Raw genomic sequence first — 15,482 nt, 5'->3', positions numbered from 1 at the left:
GACTCACCTATAACCAATGTTTTTGGTCCATAGTCAATGTGTGATATACTGTATACTGTTCTTTGTGACATTTATTGTACTCAAATAGTGTAACTTCTATTTTTTACTTCCAATGTAGGAGAACCCATCTCACCAAGTGGATGTGAGCCACCATCTCCAAGTGATGAAGAAGATGGAAAAGATAAAGCTAACTATACTCAGCAAAAATTAAGGTGCCGGAAGTTCAGCAAACAAAAGCCCATGGAGATAAATTCAAGTAAGGAATTTGCTAGCTGTAAGGAATCAGATAGTGTCTTTGAAAATATGAGTTCTCCAGAAAATGAAGTCAAAACTCAAAATGAAGACGATGAAGAGAAGAACATTAGCAAACCACGTCTACGTAAATTAACTGTGGAGTCTAAGTATAAGAGCAAGAAACGTGACAAAGATTCCCTAGAGATTTCAAAATTCTCTATCCCTTACTGCCCCTTCAAGGTGCAGAAGACTTATATATGCACCGAATGTGGACGAAGCTGCATCTCCAGTTCTCACCTCATCATACATCAGAGGTCCCACACTGGAGAACGGCCTTTCTCTTGTAATGACTGTGGAAAAAGTTTTGCCCGAAAGTCTTCGCTGGTAATTCATGAGAGGATCCACACTGGAGAACGTCCATACACCTGCACACATTGTGGGAAGAGCTTCACTAGCAGTGCGACGCTCTCCACTCACATAAGAATCCACACTGGAGAGAGGCCATATGTCTGTTGGGAGTGTGGGAAAAGTTTTACCAGTAACTCTTCTCTCTTTATACATAACAGGACACACACAGGAGAGAAGCCATACATCTGTGTGGAGTGCGGGAAGACTTTTTCATACACATCCGCTCTTGTCATACACAAGAGGTCTCACACAGGAGAGAAGCCATTCACCTGTGACGAGTGCGGAAAAAGTTTTGCTGACAACTCTCGACTAGTAAAACATAAGACTGCTCATACCGGAAATTGGGCGTTTATCTGTACTGTGTGTGGTAAAGGTTTCACTTGCTACTCAAACCTCAATGTTCACCAGAGGTCACACACGGGGGAGAGGCCATACGCATGTAATACGTGCGATAAGAGGTTTGCTCTCAATAGGGATCTTGTCCGCCATCAGACAACCCACACCGGTGAAAGGCCCTATGCTTGCTCGGAGTGTGGCAAGTGTTTCACTCGTAAGGCTCACCTGACCACCCATGTCAAATCTGCACACGTGTAAAATCAGTCAAGGTGGTTGAATAATTAAAATTGCAAACAACTTTTCTACATGGTCAGCTATGGTGCCACATAGCTGACCAAAAGCATTATCAGATCGGTAAGAAGTACAAGGCACGGTCTTCACAAAATGTGACCTAATTTGAGGTATCACAGCACATAAGACGTAAAGACCAGACGTTTTGTGGACTTTTCAGCTATTTTATGTCAGTTTGCACTAGTCATAAACTTTGTAATATCTCCAGAAAATATAAATTAAGAGTCTACAAGTCAGGGGGCAATGTTTGTGATGCTAAAAAGCTTAAGGTTTTTTTAGCACTTCCTTTCCCCTCTTTGAGTTGGAAGGGGGCAGGCTTAGCTACTGAAATGAGCCTGTCAGTCGCAACACGGAAAAGGAAATGGGAGATCTCATGTCCAGACTAAGACGGTGAGTCAAAAGTCTCAGGACACCATTTTATTTCAGAAACGAAAGGGAAAATCAAATATCTGAATACCCCAGCAAGAAATGGGTGAGGGGGGCCTATCTTTTAGGCCAGCGATCAGCAACCTTCGGCACTCCAGCGGTTGTGAAACTACAATTCCCAGCATGCCCCATTCATTTCTTAGAAGAGCAGAGCAAGTAAGCATACTGGGAGTTGTATGCCGGAGGTTGCCTACCCCTGTTTTAGGCTATGTCCAGAACATGGCCACCATATTTGGATCAAATTTTTCCAATTGGAAGGGGGTCATGTAGCATATCATAGAAGACCAGAATTTTCTCAGAAATCGATTGCCGCAATCAGATTTGCAATATCTCTTATCAACAAAGACAGAAAGTTCAAAACATTTGAGCCTTCAGCTCTGTGTTCAGCACCACCAGGAACAACACATTGGTGCGACAAATAGATGTGCATCATAGGAAACATTCCCAGTTGTTGTTGCAACTTTCTGTGTTGATAACGTTTAAACCACAAGATATTTCGAATCTGATTACGGCAATCAATTTCTGAGAAAATTCTGATCTTCTTTGATAAGCTACATAAACCCCTTCCCATTAGAAAAATTTGCCCTTGATCCAATATGGTGGCTTTCAAGATGGTGGCCATGTTCCAGACATAGGTTTAAAAATAGGCCCCACTGACCCATTACTTGCTGGGGTATTCAGATATTTCATTTCATCTTTAGTTTCTGAAATAAAAAGGTATACTGCGCCTTTCTGTGAAGTCGGGGATGTTTTGAGTGCTTGCCCATCCAGGTCAATTATTTCCATTGCTTTTGAATTGGGTGATTTAACTTCCGGGTTTAAGCACCTATCCATGGTCATTTGGGGTGAGCCACCCTAACGCTCAGCATACTGCGACTTTTGACTCACCCTGTAGACGTCTTGGGACCAGGGCTGCCAGTGGATCTCTAAAACTGGAAATTCCACTATAGGCACAGTTAGGCTAGGTCTACACGACAACATTTGTCGCGCGACAAAAAGTCGCGCGACAGATAGGGCGCAACAGTTGTCGCACGACATTTTGTTGCACCAATGTCGCACGACAATTTTTATAATGGCAGTCTATGGTGTCGCACTGCAACATGCGACATGTTGCGAATGCGACGCGACAGTCGCAGAAAAATCCATCTTGAATGGATTTTCTGCGACTGTCGCGTCGCAGTCGCAGCATGTCGCATGTTGCAGTGCGACACCATAGACTGCCATTATAAAAATTGGCGCGCGACATTGGTGCAAAATATGTCGCGCGACAAATGTCGTCGTGTAGACCTAGCCTTACTCTTTAGCAGGCAGCCATTATGGAGGTTTTTTTTTATCATTCCTGTGCAATTCTGCTTTTATGTGTTTCTATAGATATACAGTATATGCCATGCATATTATCTGACACCTAGAAGTAAAGTCAGCAGATTTGTTCCTATGACACTGGCTGACCTGTTACATGTGCACTTGAAGGCGTCTGTGTTGGTCCCATGTTCATATGTGCACACATTACTGAGAAAAATTATGGTTGAATATATGCAAATTAGCCTCTAGGAGCAATGGGGGCGTTGCCATTACACCTAGAGGCTCAGCTCTCTCTGCAAGTGCCGCACCCTCTCCAGTTTGATTAACAGGGCCAGGCAGTATAAATGTGAACACGACTTCTCCTAAAGTCAATCAAGGTGCATGAGATACAGTTGCAGAAAGAGCTTAACCTTTAAGTGTAATGGCAACGCCCCCGTTGCTCCTAGAGGCTAATTTGCATATAATAAAACATCACTTTACTCAGCAATGCGGACACTTATGAACATGGGACCAACACAGACACCTTCAGCTGCCAAGTGCACATGGAACAGGTCAGCCAGTGTGATAGGTACAAAACTGCTGACAGATGCACTTTGAACAGACTATGGATGATATTGATGGCTCGGTATAATGTGGATTTATGCAGTATTACATATCATTTTTCTTATTTGTGCCGTGAGCTTACTTTGGCTTAATATTATTGTTGCTTTGTACTTCTTTGCTATGTTACGAAATGTAATAAATTCCAAACCATACATAAAAGTGGCGCGAATGGTGACCCGCTGCAGCTAGTCACTGGCTGACAGTGATGGCAGGTTCGCCCGCGAACACATGCGGGCTGCCATCTTAAATCACAAGTCCGGCAATGGACAGGTACTGTAAGTCCGTACCTGTGCCTGCGCCGCGAGCCGGTCTGAAACAAATGCGGTCACCGGGAGCAGGCAGTTCCGAGAACAGCCCGATGAAGGCTCCCGCTGACCGCATTTGTTTCAGACCGGCTCGCGGTGCAGGCACAGGTAAGGACTTAGATAACAAAAAGGCGGCTCTCCACAGGTTTTCTGGAAATAGGTGCTCTTGCCCAATATGACTCACCCTTGTCAATTATGTAAAATTTAGAAAATAAAGTAATGCAGGGCAGGCACTCAATTTATGGGTTCATGAGAAAGTGAGATTTTATTTAGAGAACAATTTAAAATATTAAACATTCATAAAATTCATAAAACAGTGATAATAACAGTCTTTTACAAATGGCGATATTAATTTGTAGCAGCACCTAGGTATTTGTAGCAGCAATTGATTATAGTATCAAAGATAGTTATATAGCAGCAACTAAAGACAGCTTGTTACAATATTAGTTGTTGTGGCAATTTGGTTATTTGATAAATGGTTTTAGCGATAGTTATGGGAAGGAATAGTGCAAGTCACCCGTACATACTAAATGGTAAAACACTCGGTAACACTGACATGGAAAAGGATCTAGGAATTTTAATAAACAGCAAACTAAGCTGCAAAAAACAGTGTCAGGCAGCTGCTGCCAAGGCCAATAAGATAATGGGTTGCATCAGAAGGGGCATAGATGCCCGTGATGAGAACATAGTCCTACCACTTTACAAATCGCTAGTCAGACCACACATGGAGTACTGTCTACAGTTCTGGGCTCCTGTAAACAAGGCAGACATAGCAGAGCTGGAGAGGGTCCAGAGGAGGGCAACTAAAGTAATAACTGGAATGGGGCAACTACAGTACCCTGAAAGATCATCAACATTAGGGTTATTCACTTTAGAAAAAAGACGACTGAGAGGAGATCTAATTAATATGTATAAATATATCAGGGGTCAGTACAGAGATCTATCCCATCATCTATTTATCCCCAGGACTGTGACGAGGGGACATCCTCTGCGTCTGGAGGAAAGAAGGTTTGTACACAAACATAGAAAAGGATTCTTTACGATAAGAGCAGTGAGACTATGGAGCTCTCTGCCTGAGGAGGTGGTGATGGTGAGTACAATAAAGGAATTCAAGAGGGGCCTGGATGTATTTCTGTAGTGTAATAATATTACAGGCTTTAGCTACTAGAGAGGGGCCTGGATGTATTTCTGGAGTGTAATAATATTACAGGCTATAGCTACTAGAGAGGGGTCGTTGATACAGGGAGTTATTCTGATTGCCTGACTGGAGTCGGGAAGGAATTTTCTATCCCCTTAAAGTGGGGAAAATTGGCTTCTACCTCACAGTTTTTTTTTTTGCCTTCCTCTGGATCAACTTGCAGGATGACAGGTCGAACTGGATGGACAGATGTCTTTTTTCGGACTTATCTACTATGTTACTATAAGACTATCTCAGCATGTCATGGCACCGATATTATAGTGGCTGTTAGAGATAATGTCTCCTTTGCTGAACGGTGCAGATGATCGCACCTTTGTGTACAGTCACGTTTTATATATCCAGTAGTTCCTCCGTTATATAGAAAAGCATAATTTTACTCACGGTTATCCCCTAATGCAGCGTCCCGCATGGAATTTAAACACAGACCGTCCTTTGTATTGTTCCTTTTAGAAACTCCGATCGCAGCTGTGATGAAAAGTCAGCGTCCCTCGTGGTATGGCGGCGTCTCTGCTTAGTTCGCCCCTCCAGTATTCGGTTCGCTTTTATAATCAGCTGCCGGTGTTCCGCGTATATGGAGGTAGGTCAGTTTAGTTTACCGTGGGTGTCTCTTTGCGGTGCTCCAATGTTGTGATCCTCAGTCTGTATGCTTGTTCACCCAAACATGTTTCAGGAACGTAGACTCGCTCCTTCCTCAGTGGCCAAGTGGATTGAATTCAGGTGTTTCCAATCAACTTGAACTAGATATAAGGATGACATAGTGTGGAGTATGCGATCATCTGCACCGTTCAGCAAAGGAGACATTATCTCTAATAGCCACTAGGATATCGGTGCCATGACATGCTGAGATAGTCTTATTGCACACAATGCACGCTTTAAGGATAAACTATCGCTAAAAACATTTATCAAATAACCATAGAGACTCTCTATTAATTGCCACAACAACTAATATTGTAACAAGCTGTCTTTAGTTGCTGCTATATAACTATCTTTGATACTATAATCAATTGCTGCTACAAAATTACCTAGGTGCTGCTATTGTGATTAACTGCTGCTACAAATACCTAGGTGCTGCTACAGGTAAGGACTTACCTGTGCATTGCCGGACTTGTGATTTAAAATGGTAGCCCGCATGTGTTCGCGGACGAACTGGCCATCACTGCTGGCTGACCGGTCATTTCCTGTGTCTGAATGACAGCATGAACCAGGAGGGTGGCGGACCAGTCAACCCCTCTTTTTGTAAAATGTGGTCTTCATAAAGTTATAGTATAATATATAAGTCATACATTTATAGTACAAGTATGACATTTATTTTGCTATTCACTATAACAGGGATTGTCAGTCTCCAGAACTCCAGCTGTGGTGAAACTACGACTCCCAGCATGCACAAAGCTGTTTTCAGAACTCTCATAGAGGTAAGTGGAACATGCTGGGAATTGTAGTTTCACAACATCTGGAGGAGGTTCCTGACCCCTGCTCTATGGATTGGGAAGTGCTTATTACTGGGGCAGAACCTCTTTAAACAGAATCTGTCACCCTGATTCTGGACCAGTACTGCAGATCGAGACCATAAGAATCCTGTCACTTTAAGCCATGCAGTTACCTCACAGGGTTCCGTGACATCACTGCAGCCTTATGACACGTGCTGACATCACAGTTAGACAGGAATCAGTGAAGACTTTTCTCTCCGTGTGAGCGGACAGAATTCACCTGCTCTCCTGAACGACCGTCAAAATGATGAAGCTCCCAGGTATGACAAACTGGTTCCTGTAGATGTTTATCGGGTTCTTCTTCTCCATCAGTGGAGATAAATATCTACAAATGTAAAGAATCATTTTTACCTCTACAGAAGTGGGAAAACATGACGACCGTAAGGATCTCGGTGCCTTGATGTGGTCTCCTAATAAAGATATAACAGAGGCCAAATGTAAGTGTCCCGCTCTCTGTAGTGTGCGTCCCCCGCTCTTCTATCTGGGGTCTTCACCTCAATATCTTATTTAGACGCCATTACAATAAGTAAGTTGGTCACTTCTATATTAGATAGGACGCGGCTTTCATGTCATGGAGGCCATAGACATAACCGATCTTCTGTCCTTGTTTTTCAGTGGATGAATACATAACGAGTGCCAAAGCGCTTTATGGCTATGATGAGGTGCAGGTAATGTATGGCCAGTCCTAGAGCTGTTCTTAGATGGAGCCGAATGGTAGGACATAAGTATCTCCACAACACTCCCTCACCTCCCCATGCTCCACTAATAACCCTCACATCCAGAAAGTCCAAGGCCCAAATTACTCAATTTCATGCAGCATGGCCCAAATCGCCAATCTCAATGGGTTCCACACTTCTACTGATAATGATGTAGGAGATGTCCAGCAGATCTCTAGACTTCTTCCTGCTCTATGGAGATATCCTCGTTCTCTACTCATCATCACTTCTCTTGTAGGCGCTCGGCTGGCTCCTGGTGCACGAGCACGACATGGAGGCAGCCCTGGCGGACATGCCAAACTTCACTCCTTCGGCTGAAGAGTGGACAGAGGAGGACAAGTCCTTGTTTGAGAAGGCTTTTGACATCCATGGAAAGTCCTTCAAAGATTTTCAGAAAATGGTAACTTCTGTGCAGAGGCCATTAATAATACATAGGGTCTGTTAAAGCGCTAGAATACAATAAAGCTGCGGGTTAATGGGCGCCTGTCATGTGGGTGTTAATATCAGAGAGGTTGGCTGGTTTTGATAATGCTTCCTGTGTGTATAATAGTGCTTAGGATCTCCGATTACTTTATGACCGCCATGCAGATCCCCAGGACTACAGTCCCATTCAGCTTCATTTCTCAACTCTCTGGCTACCCAGTGTCTTCATGCATTGGCTGTCACTCCTTTAAGACCGTGCCTCATCATTACATCATTACACGTAACAGAAGATAGATGGGCTCTGTGAATGGCGGGGTTTCCATCTGTTTTCGTAAATACTTGAACTACTCATTCCATTGCACTGTTCCTTTGTTACCCCTCCTGGAAATTTGGAATACATTGACTATTTCAGGGATGGCCAAACTGCGGCTCTCCATCTGCTGTAGAACTACAACTCCCGCCATGCTGTAGGCTTATAGCTGTAGACAGTGTGGGCATGCTGGGAGTTGTAGTTTTGCAACAGCTGGAGAGCCTCAGCTTGGCCATCCCTGGACTATTTGGTTACTATTCCTCTTGTCAAATGGATGTTTCACAATTTGTCCAATCACCCTGTTGACAATGGTAATGAAAAACTCTTAGTTGTCAATATGTATTAATATATTTCCACGAGGAATAACAGAGGAACAGCACAACACATGCTCCAGACTGGTATATCTGGGAAGTACATGTATTTAGTAACACAGGCATGTCCAAAGTGCTGACAGGTCCTCTTTACATCCCCCTTGAAACCACCAATCAAAAGTAAAACATCCCTATCCTGGGGCTGAGATCCTGAAATCAGCACCCCCGGGCCCTTGAATAGGCTTCATTTACCCCATCTGTCTCCATGCGCAGTCACTAATTTTCCACTTGATCGCTAACAGCTTCCTCATAAATCTTGCGGCAGCATTGTCAAATTCTACTACGACTGGAAGAAGACGTCTGGGAAGGGTCACCATGCCCGAAAGCGTAAGCACAGGTAAGTCACAGCTCTGGGGGGTTATGATACATAACACAGCTCTGTAGAAGACTTCTGGATTCATGTGGTGACCACCACCAGTGAGGAGAATACAGAGGGGTAGACAATTCCTCTATTATTCCCATACATTTGGTAAATGTATCCTCCCTGGTTCTGCGGCACACAGACAGAAGTGATGACATTGTTATCAGCTGCAGTTTATGCACCAGGTCAGGTCACCTATGATGTTCTCCACATGGTGACTTCTTTCTCTGTCCTCTTCTCTACCAGTGCTGATCAGACGGATAACACCAAGTGTGACCCAACACCAACAGCAGGCCATCAGCATGCTGGGAAAAAGCGGAGGAAATGTGAGTGTTATTTACTGCGTCCTCCATATTCATTCAGGTTCTACATCTGTATGGACATCATAGAGGGGGTTCGACTCTTGACCCCTCTGTGAGCCAGAACACAGCAGCCGCTCGCACTCCGACAGGCTCAAACCCTCCATGTATTACATTGACTAGGATGAATGTCCACCATGTAATACTGGTGACCACTGCATGGGAAATCTTGTGGAGTGAAGCTGAGCAGATGTCCTACAGAGATCCTGCTCATTACACAAGGGCTCTGGGACATGGGCACCAAAAGTGTCTTCTAGAAAGGGGTGGAGAAGAGAGGACTGCAAGTGTGGCAGGTACCTGTAAATGTCTGCCAGAGGTTGACGTCATCTTCTTGTGTTTTCAGTGAATCGTCGTTAGAAGAACCTACTTGTTCTATGAAACAGGAAGAAAACATACGAATCTGAACAACGACCAACATAGTTCCATCATTAGAAATAAAATTGTAACTCCGTGTAAATGTGTACAATTCTTCAATGTTCAGGGGCGTCTCCGTATAGAAACGTTTTATAGTAGTAGGAATATGAGAGATTAAAGGGAGTCTTTCACGCCGATTGACCCTATTAACCTATTAACACACTTATGTCCACGGCATACCCCCTATTAAAACGGTTCTTACCATTAGTTCCCTGCTAGCATCATTCGTCCAAAAAACACTTTTATTCCGTATGCAAATGAGGCTGTGAAGGTGCCCAGGGGCGGCCTTACGACGGCCGGTGCCCAGGCCCCTGGGTCATTTTCATACCAATTCACTCCCCCTCCTCCGCGTCTGCCTGCCCATCCGCCGCGTCTGCCCGCCCTTGGTCTCTTCTCTATCTTTCCTCCTACTGTCCGTAATCCCGCGCATGCGCCGATGACCGCGATATCGGCGCGTGCGCATTGAATGACCACAGTCTGGCCGGGGCATCACTGTTTACTGTGCGCATGCGCCGGCCCGGGCCTAACTTACGTTCTTGCCGTGATGCTGTGATCACAGTAAGAACGTAAGTTAGGCCGGCGCATGCGCACAGTAAACTGTGATGCCCCGGCCAGACTGTGGTCATTCAATGCGCACGCGCCGATATCGCGGTCATCGGCGCATGCGCGGGATTACGGACAGTAGGAGGAAAGATAGAGAAGAGACCAAGGGTGGGCAGACGCGGCGGATGGGCGGGCAGACGCGGAGGAGGGGGAGTGAATTGGTATGAAAATGACCCAGGGGCCTGGGCACCGGCCGTTGTAAGGCCGCCCCTGGGCACCTTCACAGCCTCATTCGCATACGGAATAAAAGGGATGCGACTTACCGGGCATAATCGCTCGGGAACCGGGGTGGGATGGCTGCTCTGCCAAGCAGGCAGCCGTGTTAGCTAAGGGCTGCGGGAGGTATATCCGTCCCCTGCAGCCCCGATCGCTTCTATTGGCCTGATTCCACAAGCATGCGCATCGCTGCCATACGAAGCTGCAGCGAGGGTGGGGGGTGTCATCTGGAGGTGACCGGTGCTGAACAAGTCAGCACCTGTCACCAGTGTTTGGCATCCCCTGCCTACGTTGCTATTTGCTGGAACAACGCTCCAGCCAATGGCAGCGCCACCACTGCAATTTAACCCTTTTCTGCTGAAAGAAGAAGAACATCTGGAATAGCTGCACTGATTTTTTTTTCATTTGCAGCTGTTCCAGATCCCTAAACGACCCTCCGTCCCGGTCCCTATCCCTTCGCATCAGCTCATTTTGCACTGCAAGTTTTTTTTTTTTTTTGCAGAAATGACTTTTTTGTGCAGAAAATACTTTTTTATTTTTTTATTTATTGCAATTACAAGCGCCTTCACGTGTGAAAACACTACATACACACCCCTCACACTAAATAAAGTTTTACACATTTCACACATCACAACCCAATAAAAATGCCCCGTCCATCCCAACGAGTATACTCCGCTTAAGAGGCATACGCCATTTCTGCTTCCGATACTGAGACTGCTAGCGAGGGAGAAGAGGATGCCACTTTCCTCTACCCCCTCATCACCATCATCCGCTGATGAGGTACCCTCTAGAAGGAGCCCCAGGGTAGCAGCGGAGGCAGCCCCCCAGAGTGATCCCATATGGACCCCATCAGCCTCAATATCCAGAGTTTTTGGAAAAACTGGAATCCAAATTGACTGCACGGGCTTCACAGAAATAGATTTTTTCTAAATCTTTTTCAGTGAAGATTTAGTAACTTTTATCGTGGCCCAAACAAATTTATATGCCCAGCAGTTTATTACCCAGAACCCCACATCGCCATTTGCAATACCCCTTGGTTGGACCCCAGTTACAGCAGCAGAAATGAAAATCTTCTGGGGGCTTCTGCTGCATATGGGGCTTGTTAAAAAAAAAACTGAAATTAGACAGTATTGGAGTGCCTGATGTCTTGTACCACACTCCAATGTTTAGTAATTCCATGGCCCGGAATAGATTTGAGTCGATTCTGAAGTTTTTGCATTACAACGTTAATGCACAGTGTCCGCCCCAAAATGACCCAACATTTGATTGGCTTTTTTTAAAATTAGGCCCGTCCTTGACCATTTCAGCACCAAGTTTGCTAGAGTGTACACCCCAAAACAAAATATCTGTATAGATGAGTCCCTGATACATTTCAAGGGGAGGGTAAGATTCCGCCAGTACCTGCCCAGCAAGGTATGGCATAAAAATGTATAAACTCTGTGAGAGTAGCTCCGGGTACACCTATAGGTTTTGGGTTTATGAAGGGAAAGATTCTCGGATAGAAGCCCCAGAATGCCCCCCATCCTAGGAGTTAGCGGGAAGATTGTGTGGGACTTACTACACCCACTGCTGGATAAGGGTTACCACCTCTATGTGGATAACTACTATACCAGCATACCCCTATTCATGTCCCTACCTTCCAGAGGTACTGTGGCTTGCGGCACAGTACGCAAAAATTAGAGAGGCCTCCCTAGATCCCTGGTAGGGCAACCACTTAGGGTAAAAGCAGGACTCTCCACAATGAGAACATGCTGGTGGTTAAGTACAAGGACAAGAGGGATGTCCTCGTACTGACCACTATTCACAGTAACACCAGCTCCACTGCCGCTATACATGGTACCACTACCACTGTCCCAAAACCAGACTGCATTCTGGACTACAACAGGCAGATGGGCAGGGTTGATCTTTCAGATCAAGTTCTGAAGCCCTACAGTACCACACGAAAAACAAACGTGTGGTACAAAAAGCTGGTCGTACACATTGTACAGACGGCAATGTACAATGCGTACGTGCTATATAAGTCTAGCGGACACACAGGAACATTTCTTTCAAGAAGTAGTGATCAAGGCCCTAATGCTTCCAAACCAAGCAGAAGAGGGTCCTAGTACTTCTGTAAGTCACAGTGGCCGTGTTGTATCAGGACAACATTTCCCAGCTGAAGTCCCCCAGACAGCAAGAAAGGGAAGGACCCAAAAAAGATGCAGTGCGTTCAAAAAGGGGTATTAGGAAGGACACCATTTACCACTGAAAAACTTGGCCTGTGCATGAAGAAGTGTTTTAAAATCTACCACTCATCCATGGAGCATTAATTAAATTTCATCCTTTATGCTTCCTGTAATATTTCCACTTTATATCTCTGATTTAGTCCACCTCGCTTGCATATCCACTTTTCAACAACCACTACATATTTTTTTCTGTGAGACAACCGTACCCTTTCCACCCCTTAAAATGTTCGTACAGGGGTGCACTTTCCAAAAAGGGGTCACTTCTTTTGGTTGTTTAATTTCTGGGGACCTCAGGAATTTTTTTAAGGCGACATGGCAGCTAAAATCCATGTCTGTTTATTCAGGACTGCAAAAAACTGTTTTTGCACTTTGCCTCTAGAGACCTGCTGTGCGCCCATACAACAGGCTACGAGCACATATCGGGTGTTTTCAAAAAGGGGAGAAAATGGGGAACATAAACGGGGGTACATTTTTTCCTTTAACCCCTTGTGAAAGTGAAAAATTGGGGTCTGCTAGTAATTTTTTCATTTTTACAAATGTGTGCTTTGAAATCCTTTCTCTACTATTTCTGCCTTCTGTGAGACACCTGTTTGCTGAAAAGTGCCCTTTCCACCACTTAAAATGTTCGTACTGGGGTGCTCTTTCCAAAATAGGGTCACTTGTTGGGGTTTTTCATTTCTGGGGACCTCAGGAAATTTATTTAATGCGACATGGCACCTAAAATCCATGTCTGCCAATTCTTATTTTTTGACCAATTGTCTTAGGTAAGGACTCATTTTTTGTGGGATGAGGTGATGGTTTGATTGGTACTATTTTGGGGGGTATTAGCCTTTTTGATCGCTTGGTGTTGCAATATTTGTGATGTAAGGTGACAAAAATAGCTTTTTTTTTTTACAGTTTTTATTTTAATTTTTTTACAGTTTTCACCTAAGCAGTTAGGTCATGTGATATTTTTTAGAGCTGGTTGTTATGGACGTGCCGTCACCTAATATGTATACTTTTTTTATTTATATCACTTTAGCACAATAATAGCAGTTTTTAAGCAAAAAAAAAATCATATTTTAGTGTCTCCATTGTCTCCATTTAAATTTTTTTAATGATTGTCTTAGGTAGGGTCTCATTTTTTGCGGTATGAGGTGACGGTTTGATTAGTACTATTTTGGGAGGCATATGCCTTTTTGATCACTTGCTATTGCAATTTTTGTGATGTAAGGTGACAAAAATTGCTTTTTTTTTACGGTGTTCACCTGAGGGGTTAGTTCATGTGATATTTTATAGAGCTGGTTGTTATGGACGTAGCGATACCTAATGTATATATTTTTTTAATGTATTTCACTTTAACACAATAATAGCAGTTTTGAAACAAAAACAGTAGGGGCTAATTTTTTGCAGGATGAGATGACAGTTTTATTGATACAATTTTTTGGGACATACGCCTTTTTGATCGCTTGGTGTTGCACTTTTTGTGATGTAAGGTGACAAAAATGTCTTTTTTTACACCGTTTTTTTTAATGGTGTTTATCGAACAGGATGGATCATGTGATATATTTATAGAGCTGATCATTACGGACGAGGTGATACCCAATATGTGTATTTTTATTTTTTATTATAAAATAAGGGGAAAGGGGCATTTATTATTTTTATTAATTTTATTAAAAACACTTTTTTTTTACTTTCTGTATTTTTCTGCATTTCTGTATTTTAACATCTGTATTATAATGCATTGCCTTTTTGTGCACTACAGTGAGTAGTACACGAACAGGTTGCCTAGGAGACCCAGCCTGAGGCTGGATCTTCTCGGCACCCGTAGAAGCCAGGTCCCGATGCCGTGCAAGGCATTGGGCAGCCTCTGCACGGCATCGAGCTGCCTTCTGACACATCCAGTCCCTGACACAGCAGCGCGGAGACTCGATGCGCTCCCTCACCCGACACAAACCCCTTCTATTTCACGGTCAGTACGGACCGCGGCATAGAAGGGGTTAATCCACCGGCATCAGCTTTTACAGCGATGCTGGTGGATACAGCAGGGGTCCGGATACCAGAGACTGCCGGGCCCCTGCAGTGATCATGCTCCGGTGCCCGCCCGATCACAATGACGTACTATTACGTCATATTGCGGGAATACATTGGCTTCCATGACGTAATAGTACGTCATGTGTCGGGAAGGGGTTAATGTCAGTGATATTCTAACATTGATCAGCAGGCTGCGCCACAGAGGCACAGCCTGCTGAAAATTACTTAAGGCTGGTCTGGGGCCTACATGAGACCCCAGCCAGATTTCACACACATCGGCACCCGGCGATCACATTTGCAGGGTGCTGATGAGAGACAGAAGGAGTACGCACCCTATGTCAGCACTTTACATGCGGCAGGCGCCACAGCGCCGTGTAGGGTAGTTTTCTAGAATGAGTTGGTAGCTGCGCTGTGCATATACGTTGCATTGCATGTCAAGAAAGGGTTAAAATTTACCCAACTCTCATGGGTTGTGTCTGGTATTGCATTTCAGCCTTATTCATTTAAAGGGGCTCTCTGCTTTGTACAGTCCCTACTGATTCACAGAATTCCTTAGAAAATTAGTGATTCACACAATGTCCCCCTGCTGACACCCCCAGCTATCAGCTATCCTAATCCGAAATAGCGGCAGGACGGATCGGACAGGGTGAACAGCCTGTGGAATCCGTCCTGCCGCTAGTGTGAAAGTAGCCTTTAGCAGGGAAGGATAGATTCTCCAGAGTGACAAGTGCTCTTTGTCAAGGCAACTATGGCCTGAACGTGGGACCTCTCCCCCATGCCGGTTCCATAAAAATTTATAAAATTGGAAAATTAAGCGGAGCTACAATCCCAGGCACAACCTGTGAACACTGATGGCATTGTTTCTTTAAAAAATGGTAATG

At 44.5% G+C, this 15,482-nt stretch overlaps 2 protein-coding genes across 4 annotated transcripts in view; both read left to right on the top strand.

Annotated features, from left to right (window-relative positions):
• The window catches only part of LOC122922176 (gastrula zinc finger protein XlCGF28.1-like), a 30,169-nt gene extending 23,190 nt beyond the window's left edge, over positions 1-6,979 (top strand). For 2 of the 3 annotated variants that reach the window (XM_044272690.1, XM_044272689.1), the window contains exon 3: positions 119-2,022. In XM_044272690.1, coding sequence (XP_044128625.1) covers positions 119-1,236 — 1,118 coding nt within the window. In that variant the 3' untranslated portion in view covers positions 1,237-2,022. Of the gene's footprint in view, positions 1-118; positions 2,023-6,710 lie in introns of those variants that run through there. The other variant, XR_006387105.1, reaches the window with a different exon arrangement.
• LOC122922178 (REST corepressor 1-like) lies at positions 6,319-9,583 on the top strand. The gene is made up of 7 exons (XM_044272693.1): positions 6,319-6,850; positions 6,950-7,027; positions 7,206-7,258; positions 7,545-7,706; positions 8,653-8,747; positions 9,018-9,097; positions 9,474-9,583. Exons 1-7 carry the CDS (start codon positions 6,835-6,837, stop codon positions 9,485-9,487), a joined length of 498 nt encoding a protein of 165 aa, XP_044128628.1. The 5' UTR covers positions 6,319-6,834; the 3' UTR covers positions 9,488-9,583.
• Positions 9,584-15,482: the final 5,899 nt, after the last annotated feature.

The sequence above is a fragment of the Bufo gargarizans genome, chromosome 11 (genome assembly GCF_014858855.1).
Source record: "Bufo gargarizans isolate SCDJY-AF-19 chromosome 11, ASM1485885v1, whole genome shotgun sequence".
In the NCBI taxonomy this organism is placed as follows: Eukaryota; Metazoa; Chordata; class Amphibia; order Anura; family Bufonidae; genus Bufo; species Bufo gargarizans.
Note: the sequence above shows the minus strand (reverse complement) of the source record. Positions and strands in the feature narration are given on the sequence as shown.

What these genes read in the sequence shown, in the direction of transcription:
- LOC122922178 (XM_044272693.1), top strand. An exon ending in AGATATAACAGAGGCCAAAT is followed by an intron (nt 7,028 to 7,205) that starts GTAAGTGTCCCG and finishes CTTGTTTTTCAG; the next exon opens with TGGATGAATACATAACGAGT. An exon ending in ATGGCTATGATGAGGTGCAG is followed by an intron (nt 7,259 to 7,544) that starts GTAATGTATGGC and finishes CTTCTCTTGTAG; the next exon opens with GCGCTCGGCTGGCTCCTGGT.